General features: G+C 34.6%; 1 protein-coding gene across 2 annotated transcripts in view; it reads left to right on the plus strand.

Moving 5' to 3' along the window:
• The window catches only part of NPR3 (natriuretic peptide receptor 3), an 81,162-nt gene extending 75,481 nt beyond the window's left edge, over positions 1 to 5,681 (plus strand). For both annotated transcript variants that reach the window (XM_051969536.1, XM_051969537.1), the window contains exon 8: positions 38 to 5,681. In XM_051969536.1, coding sequence (XP_051825496.1) covers positions 38 to 149 — 112 coding nt within the window. In that variant the 3' untranslated portion in view covers positions 150 to 5,681. The remainder of the gene's footprint in view (positions 1 to 37) is intronic.
• Positions 5,682 to 10,016: the final 4,335 nt, after the last annotated feature.

The following is a 10,016-nucleotide window of genomic DNA, read 5'->3' on the forward strand; positions in this document are numbered from 1 at the left end:
ATGAGGTTTCCTTACTTTGCTCTCTCTTTTCATGAAGGAAGAAATACAGAATAACCATTGAGAGAAGAAACCAGCAGGAAGAAAATAACATCGGAAAGCATCGGGAGTTAAGAGAAGATTCTATCAGATCCCATTTTTCAGTGGCATAAGGAAATCCCTGCCATTCTTCCTTAAATGCTTTAAGAAGATGGATGGAATGACAGACATCAGTGTAATGAAAGAGGGGCTCTTGAAGAACTCATTCTTTTACAAAGTTAGCTCATTTTGTTCTTCAATTTCTTTAGAAGCTCAGGAATGATTTACTAATCACATTATGCCACATGGCCTTTCATCTCATGACAAGCAAATATAAAGATGAAATGTTATTCTATAAGATCTTTTTAATTGTTTAGAGGGTCTATGGATATGTTTATGGTTCTTAGGTTTGACATCTCTAGAATTAGAAGACTCTACCAGCCATGACAAGCAAGGCTAGAAAGCTGTGGTTTCTTGGACTGAAAAGCTGCCTTATGACCAGTATAAAAGCATCTTTACTTATAGATTAATCTTGGAAAAGATTTAACATTCAGAACTCTCTTAATGAGAAATGGAAAGGTTGGAAAAAACAGTCTCACTCTCTAGAGCTGGGAGGCAGTTTTGGAGCTCAGGACTCACTTGTCCTTCAGCCAATATGTGCTGTCAGATTCGACTACATGTCTAAAATGAGGCTCTCCTCCCTGCCTCCCTTCCAGGGAAAAAAATAAATGGTAAATACTAGTGAGGTGTGAAAAGATTTGTAAGGCCTTTGTATTGTATTGTATTGTATAGGCCTTTTTTTAATGGGGAGGGAAAATTTATTCCAAAGTAGCATTTTACTTTTAGGCATTTTTATCTTTTTCTTTTGCTATTAGGAAACATCTATCTTTTCACACATGTTTAAAATCCAAAAATAAGAGAAGAATGAAATATTTCTAAAACATGAGAAAGTGTATCAACCTATAATGCTACAAAAATGTATTTCTTGCTATATAGAGGCTGAAAGGCATATTACTTCTTCTCCTTTCCACTAGCCGTGACTAAAAAAGAGTTGATCCTTTAATGATAAAAAAGCAGAAACAGGTCCCTTTTAAACTTCAAACAACTGGCCTAGCAATATATCAGACACTTGGTTATTTCCAAGGTACAAAAACTCTTCCTACCAGTACCTGGCAGGAAATAGGGATGGGATTGAGGATAAATGTCTATAAGTACAGGAGGAGAATTAATTTTGTAAATGAAAGGAGACAACTTTTCTTTCTGAAAGACAACTTATAACCTAACACTAGAGTACAAGTTCTAGAAGACTACTTATCACCTAAGGTTTATACCTTACTTGTCACCTCTAATTTATAAATATCGTGAAAGATTATAATAAGCTATATTCAACTTTGATATGAAAAGGTAATCATTAAAATATATTAAAATTATTTGATAAAAGCAAGAATGTAATTATCTCCTGTGACCCTCCAACTACCCCTATGGAGCCTTATGTTTTTCTGGTAATTCTTGTTTAATAGCTAGGTAGATGTGGTATTGAAATTTCAATTCCATTGATCAGGTTTTTCCTGTATTCCCATGTAGCACAATCCATATTTAAGTGTCAAGATGCCATGTAAGCGCTTCATTTTGGAGAGGTAAACATCCTAGAAAACTGGGATTGTTTCACATGTCTACATCCTAAAACTGCTATTTTTGCAGAGAATATTTGACAGATACCTTGCTAATTATTCTGCCCTTCATGGGAAGGAGAACAAATCACTGCTCCTCATTTAAGACAGAAGTTCCTCTCTGAAATAATAATGATTAGGTTTTAGCTGACAGGGTAGTATGCTGACAATGTTTTATCAAACTCAAATCCTTTGTGATTTAGTCCATGACTAACTTTCCTCAAGGGCTTCTGCCTATGTTTAAAAAAAAACCCGCAGTTGGTTTATTGTTATCAAAGAGTTTTTTTCTTTCATTCATATTTAAATAAGGTGAAAATAGGAGATATGGAAAAGAAAATTTCCTGCCTTCTTATTTCAGTTATTGAGAAATTTGTTTCAAAATTGCTGTGTAAAATTTGACTTCACAATGGATCCCTGAATGAAACAAAAGCTAAATTGAAAAGAAGGCAACAAAGAAGTTCTAAGAGTGCTTCATAGGAAAGAGGAATTTTTGAATAAGATGCTGAAATAATAAAAATCAATGCAAAAAACAGCTATCAACTGTTGCCTCACAAAAAGTGAAAATGATTTAAAGTTTTTCATCCACAGTATTTCCATGAACCTGAGCAAGCAAATCTTTGTTGTGATTATTCACAGATGTTTTGTATAAAGAAGTAACAGAGCAATTTTAAGTGATCATCTTGTTCTTGTCTATTGTCATATATGTATATCATTTATAAAACATGTCCATTTAAATTTGTACCATATGAACAAACTCTAAAAGAAAATTCCGCAAGAGAATATGGGTCACAAGTTACTTGAAATCTATCTTTGAGAGTTTCTCTCTTTTCAGAATATACCAGGAAGAGGAATATTTCCAAACTTCACAGCAAAGATCCAGATTAAATTTCTTTAGGAATCAGAGAGAGAATTTGGTGCACTGAAAATGATCAAAACCTAGTGCAGAATGTGGGGAAAATATCATAAATATTAGAGTCTTACATCCTTAGAAATCATCCTAGTCACTTCTTGAAGCAAAAATCTACTTCCTCATTAAAATGATTTATTCTCTCATACTGAACTATAGAGAATCACATCTCTGTTTTGTGAATAAGAAGATAAGCATAAAAAGATCAGATGTCTTGCCCAAAGTTACACAAAAAGTCAGGGTTAAGTCCCTTGAGATTCTGATTTTTGATTTACAATTAACAGTGATAAACCATACTGTCACACTCATGTCTCAGAATTGGCATTCACATTCTACCAGCATTCTTTTTCCAAATTTAAAACAAATGGAGTTTGAGTTTATAGAACATTTAAATAAAATTTTATCATGTCTTTTAAAAAAGGTATTAACTCATAGTATTTTTCAGTCTGGTCACAAATAGATTAAAAGTAATAGTGATCAAAATAAACCTAATTATTCTTGGCTTTGTTTAAAAAAAAAAAAAGGTTTTTTGTTTTGTTTTGTTTTTTTTAGTTATCTGTCACCAATCTATTCAGATGGTGCTTTTAACTTGGAGGTAAAAAATTTTTACCAACTCTTCAACAAATTGCCTTTAAATCTATAAAAATCTGTAGACAAACCTTTGAATTTCTTTGGAAAATCAACAGCCCACGTTTCCTGTGGCTATAAGCTCATTTCCAAATTCCATGAACCAGTTCTTTACATTTCAGATTCTTTTTTAGAAGGGGTGGAGAGGTTGGAAGGAGGCTTCCTTTTCCCAGGCTGCCAGTGAATGGCTTTTCTTTTTCTTCGCATCAAAATGCAATGATTTCTTTCAGAATTCCTTATTGCTTTACTTTTCTTCCCAACTCATGGATTCATTGTTTGTGAAGTCACCACCCCCATTTAAGCTCTTATGTTACAAATGCCACAGAATCATTGAACTAGAAGGGACTTTATGAATTTGATGCAAACTGAAGTCCCTCCCTCTTCCCTTCATTATACAAATGAGGGAAACTGAGACCCAGAGAAAGGAAGTAATTTTCCAGAGTTCTTCCATAAATGGATTCTATTGTGCTTTAAAAATAGAGACTTGATTTAAAGATTAATTCATCTAACTTGAAAATCTACATCCAGTCAAAGACAAGAAAATAGTTTGTGGAAAAGGGAATATATACCCTAATAGCTTTTGGTTAAATTCATGTAAGAACAACTCATGGAAATGTTTTCAGAAAAAATTACAAAGTTATGCCAAACACAATGAAAGTCAGAAAGCACATTCTCTATATAAATGCAGACAGTAACATAGAATGCTTAGAATTCTTTGACAACAGAGTAAAAATGCCTGAAAGTGGTCAAAAATTTAAAAAAATAATGGCAGTTCAATCAAAGTTTTGTGGTAGTTGCTTTTATTTTAACCTATGGCTCAGCACCTAAATAACCATTTAATAATGAACTAAATTCTATTGCATGGTTAATTGGTGGAAAAATTACAAACCTCTGTTTGAAGTGAGAAGTTGGAAGAAGGGAGTGAGAAATAATAGTTTGTCAGAGTTTATGCCTTTTTACACATTTTTAAAGTAATTTAATACCAGTAATCTGATCCTCAAACAATAGTTCCCTTGTGAGCCAAACTAGAAAGATAGGTAGCCATGGATGTTCAAGGCTTACAAAAATAACAGGAAAAGGGAGAGTTGTAGGTATTCATGGGAGGATCAGTTAATGAAACAGATTGTAGTAGAACCAGTTTACATAGATTGCACTCCATTCACAGGTGTTGTTAAAGGTAGTAGTTTGGCATCTTGCCTAATAAGCAGGTAACAACCTGTGATTCAAACATGCATGTCTTTTGAAGAAAGAAAAGATAAAACAATCCAGTCTTGTAGGAATCCTTATACTAGCTCTAGACAAGCTTTTGGAGTAGTATAAATCAGGGTTATCTGGATATGAAAAGAAACTGGGCTCTTTGACTTTCAAAACTTATACTTCACAGTGTCTCACAATAGAGATGCTCAATCTGATAGAAATACAACTTTCAAAGAGTGCTAGATTGGACTCCGTTCAAATTTCTCATTAACCACTAATTAATTCTACATCAAAGGCAAAATACCATTTTAGATAATCTGATGTTTTTAATGTAAGCATTTTAAAATATGATACTTAAGATTCAGATTCAATATGTTTGGAACATCAGAAATAAAAATCCTTAAATTTTATTAGTTCTTTGGTGTTTCAGGTGTGGGATAGCTCATAGGATAAGCTGGAATAAGCTAAAAAAAATTCAATTGCTTTGATGGTTTGAAATTAGCTAGGCTACTGTAAAGCATTGCCATGCATTATATATAGTTTTTTTTTTCTTCATTAGGGAACAAAAGGTATTAAAATTGGGCAGAAGATGATAGACAATAATAAGCAATGAGGAAATTTGGAGTTTTGATAGAGTATCTATTCAATGCCCACATCAAATAATGATACTTGAGGAGGTGTTTTTACTCCCATTAGTGGGATAAAAGACCTCCTGAAAAGCCTGGAGATAAGACCTTATGGGTTTGGCCTGAATACCCACATGGTATATCCCAGTTTCCATTTGTAAGGCATTTAAATGAAACCAAGAGGGATCGAGTAGAAAATATTAGTGTCTAACTGGTCCCTCTTCTTCTGGATGATACCATTCATTCTTAAGAAAAAAAACCCTTTAAAAATACAGAAACAGATTCAAGACAACACAAGCCTATTTACCCACTCTCAGACTGGTAGAGAGCGAAAGCAAAAGCTGCACAAATTATATACTGTGCATTGTACCAATGTAAGTAGAACTATCTGCATATAATGTGGTTTAATTTATTGTCATTTTGTGTAGAAAGTATTAATGACTGTGGATATAATCTTTGTTTATTTATGTGATATATTTTATTTCTGGTACAAGTTGAGCATTTGAAGTATCTACTTCATTTGCTATGTTGACTTGTGTGTATATGTTCTTGTAAATGTTTCTTTTAAGCAAGAATGTCACATACCCAGAGTATAATAATATGTTCACATTAAAAAGATATCCCACAGAGAACTTAAAATTTTTTTTCCTGGTTTTGATCCCAAAACTTCAAATAATACATATGTATAGTTACTCTATATTAGAACTCTGTTCCTTCAACTGGTTTAGATAAAAACATTAACCACAATAGAAAATAATAAATTGAAATATGGGTGTGTTACTCATCAAGGACTTTACCATTATGATTATCTGTGCCCCAGCAAATGTAAGACGTCATACGCTAAGGTTAAAAAGAATTGCAGATTAAGTACTAATTTATCTTCCCTTGTTTGGGAAAATTAGTTAAGATATTCAAAGTACCCCACATAATTGGACATGGTTTGGCCTATGATGCCCACATAGATTTGGTATTTGGCTCAACTGATACTCACCATGAAGTCTTGTTGTAAAGAGCAAGCTATGTGTATCCCAGCGTCTGAGAAAATACATGTGCCCTGTTCAAACATCTCCTTTCTGTCTGAAAGGTTAAGTCATGATTTATTTTAAGCTTAAGAGAAACATAATGATCTATATAACTAGGGAAATGTTCCCCTGTTGATCCTGCAGTGGCCGCCAATAGGTCCTCTGAGTGACACCCAAGGATCCACTGGCAGCAGGATACACAAGTTGGATTAAATTCAAAAGTTAGATATTGGGAGGAGGAGTAAGGGCATCAGAATTCCTTCCAGAAAACCTCTAAGTGAATCTAAAGGATAGCAAGATGAAGACTCTTAGAATTTGATAAATACCACATTCCAGAGCTAGTGGGATCCAAGAAGTGATGTGACATGTAATGGATAGAGAATTTGGAATCCAGACTCCCACCTTGCCACACAGCATATCTGTGACCATGTACAAACTTCCAAAGGCCTATCATTGGATTTTATGTATTTTATATGTCAAAAAAGGGACAGACCAATAGGTGTTTACATAGATGGATAGATAGTTATGCTTGTGCCAGGCACCATATTAAAAACTAGAGATACAAATAAGGAAGACTGTCCCTGCCCTAAGGAGCTTTCATTCTAAATGTATGAAGACCAGACATAAAATATATATGGAAAAAGAGAATAGGGTTCAGAAAAGTACAGAGATGGCCAGGAAGTATCCCAGAAACCTAGCTCAAGGCAAGATAAAGGAGATTTTTCACCAACCTGGCCACAGGTTTTCAATTACAACTCTCAAAGAACATCTACTAACTCATAGAGGAATTGTTTTGGGTTAGAAGGAGTGCCCACAGCAAGAATCTAGAGTTTGTGACTTCCATAATCATGAAATGGTGGTAGCTTGAAGTTTAAAGGACACACTAGTGATCTAAGACCTGAGTTGGCAATTAAAAAAAATTCAATTTTATTATATTTTTCAGGTCTGTATTCTCTCTCTTAAATTCTATGTCCATTGAGAAAGCAAAAAAAATAAAACCTCTGTTACAAATATGTACCCAAACAAAATAATTCCTTGCATTGGCCATGATTTATGTGTGTGTGTATACACGTACACATATACACATCAAACTAAATTGAATTGAGTAAGTTGGTGGGATGTTTAACCTTGAGAAAACAAAGACAAATTTTGAAAGATGAGCAATTAGAATTCTTTTTTTTTTTTTTTGGAGAGGCAATTGGGATTAAGTGACTTGCCCAGAGTCACACAGATAGTGGTAAGTGTGTGAGGCCAGATTTGAACTCAGGTCTTCCTGACCTTAGGGCTAGTACTCTAACCACTGTAACATCTAGCTGTCCTTGGATTCTTTTGAAGTAAGAGAAATTGAGCTTTTCTCCCTGCTTGGCCTTATAGGTTCTAATTGGCCTAATGGGTAGAAATTATAGAGAAGAGAATTTAAGCTTAATAGAAGATTCCTAACAATTCACACTGTTCAAAAATAGAATAGGCTGTTTCCTTTGGTAATGAGTCCCCATCACTGAAAATATTCACATGGATGGCCACATGTTGGGGATATTATAGAAAATACTTAATTTTGAGCTGGAGTTGGACTAGCTGCCCTCTAAAGTTTCTCACAACTCTGAGATTCTATGATTCTAAATACCAAATAACCTGGAATAGTTATTCTGTGTTGGTAGTTACCTAAGGGATTCACTCTTTCAAAGTCTTTCAAACATGAACAGGAGACATTTCTACAGCCTACTTAGGAAACTATTTCTTGAGGAGCAGTCATCACATTTTTGAAAAATTACGGTGGCAGCTGATCCAAAATCTTGGCCTTGAACTCTAGCCAATGTTTTCTTGACTCCAAAGTGTCCTGCCAACACAAAGTAATTGCACAGCTGACAGAACCTCTCTTGTTACTTCTTAGGAATGACCATCATTTATAAGCTCTAATGCCAACCAGGGTCTCCCAGTGAACACACAACCATTCGGGGTAATTTTTCAGTGAGTCATCTTCTGGCTAACTGGCCATCCAACATCTGCCCCAGAAAAATGCCATGGATCTTTTATTTCAGATAATCTGCATCATGAATTGTGACCTCTATTTTCATTCAAACTATAATGCTAGCAGTTATTCCATCAGACCATACCTTCTTTTTCTTCAAGTTGCTTCTTGCTCTCCTGACCATGTAATTTGGTACCTTTCTGTGTGCCTTTTCAATTCCTTCCTAGGTGCTGTGACTGTGTCAGTATATAAGCCTGTCAATAGAACCGTAAGAAGAAAAGCCTTGTGCTCAGCATTACAAATAAGCACCTCTGTCTTTCAGGAGGAATAGTATTTGGTATTTTGGGGGAAAAAAAACTTCTTTATGGGCTGATATTTTGTTCTGTTCCTTTCTCCCAGTATTGCTTCTGAATCTCCAGATTTTCTATCATGTCCTCTCATTTTGGAACATCCCTGTTCCTCCAAAGCCCACTTTTCCTATTGGTGAATTTTCCCCAAAACTTCCATTTTGAGAAAGAATACAAACTAGCCATTGTACATCCCCCCACCCCAGGTTCTCTTTCTAACTTCAGACTTTATTACCCCACATCAATACAAGTGTTAAGCTTGCCTTTTCTTGCACTCTGACCCTTTGCAATTCCCTTTTATGTGCTTCCCCTCTTAGAATATAAGTTCCTGGAGGGCAGTGGGTGTCTCTCTTTTGTCTTGAACTCACATCCTGGATGCTTAGCACACAGTGTCTGGCATATAGTAAATGCTTAGTAAATTCTTCTTGATATGGCTTGACTTAATTTTTTTTTCTATGTATTCTCTTAATCTAGAGTTCCCTATACTGCAAATTCTGAATATAGAGTCTCCTGAACTATTACTAGAACAAATTCTAAAAGCTTAAGAATAAAGGGCAAATACTTTGTGAACATGGGGATTTGAATGGAAAAGTAGCTTAAAAATGTCACGTATGGTGTGATTTAATATTACCATGTTAAATAATTGCAAAGTTGTTTAGATTTTTTATTGTGGCTAGGCTGCCCACATTTTTTTTTTTTTTTTGGTTGCCAGCTGACACAGAAAGAAATAACTTAGGAGGGTGATCTGGTTAATGTGAGTTCACTATACTTATCCTCTGGGACCCAGCCCATCATTAAGATACTCAGGAGTGTTGGTTCCAAACAGGACATTCAGTACCATGCTAGATACATCTAAAAATGAAACCTCAGATTATTCTACATTATTCTTCTTTCCATTCATTCATTCATTCATTCAAGAGATAAGTATTAAATATCTATTGTGCACATAATTGCTATAGGGCAAGTCTTCTTAAACTTTTTCCAATTGCAAACCTTTTGCACCAGGGAAATTTTTACATGACCCCGGCATATAGGTATATAAAATAGGTATACAAGCCAAATATTTACTGATAATAAATCATAATTTCATGACTCCCATATTCAGTTATATGAGCCATATGGGGTCATGAACCACAGTTTAAGAAGCTAGTTGTAGAACATATAGAAAACTAAAAAGCAAAGTTGATTTCCTTAAATAGATGACCACTGTGTGGAAAAGATAAGATATTTACATAAATAAATGCAATTCAAATTCACACAGAGCACACTGAAAATGAACAGTCCACCAGCCAAGAAAATGCATACTTGTCATTCCTGATACCAGAAAGGCTCACGAGAGTAGGTCTCTTGAGCTCAGTCGTTTTCAACTAAATTGAACTAAGGTGATAGAATATCCATATTAAGTTAAACATTAATATGGTTGAGGAGCCCTGGTCAGAAATAGATCAGATCAAAGCTCTAATTATGATCAGAGTAGGATAGACTTGTGAATGGTCCCTGATCTTCCATATTGGGAGAGAGAGTTTCAAAAACAGTAAAAAGGAAAATAAAACATAATTTAAAAAAGAAAAGTGTTAAGGGGAATGATATGGCTAAAATTGTGCTCTGAATTGTGTGTATAAATAGGTGTAGATAG

The sequence above is a fragment of the Antechinus flavipes genome, chromosome 1 (assembly GCF_016432865.1).
Source record: "Antechinus flavipes isolate AdamAnt ecotype Samford, QLD, Australia chromosome 1, AdamAnt_v2, whole genome shotgun sequence".
In the NCBI taxonomy this organism is placed as follows: Eukaryota; Metazoa; Chordata; class Mammalia; order Dasyuromorphia; family Dasyuridae; genus Antechinus; species Antechinus flavipes.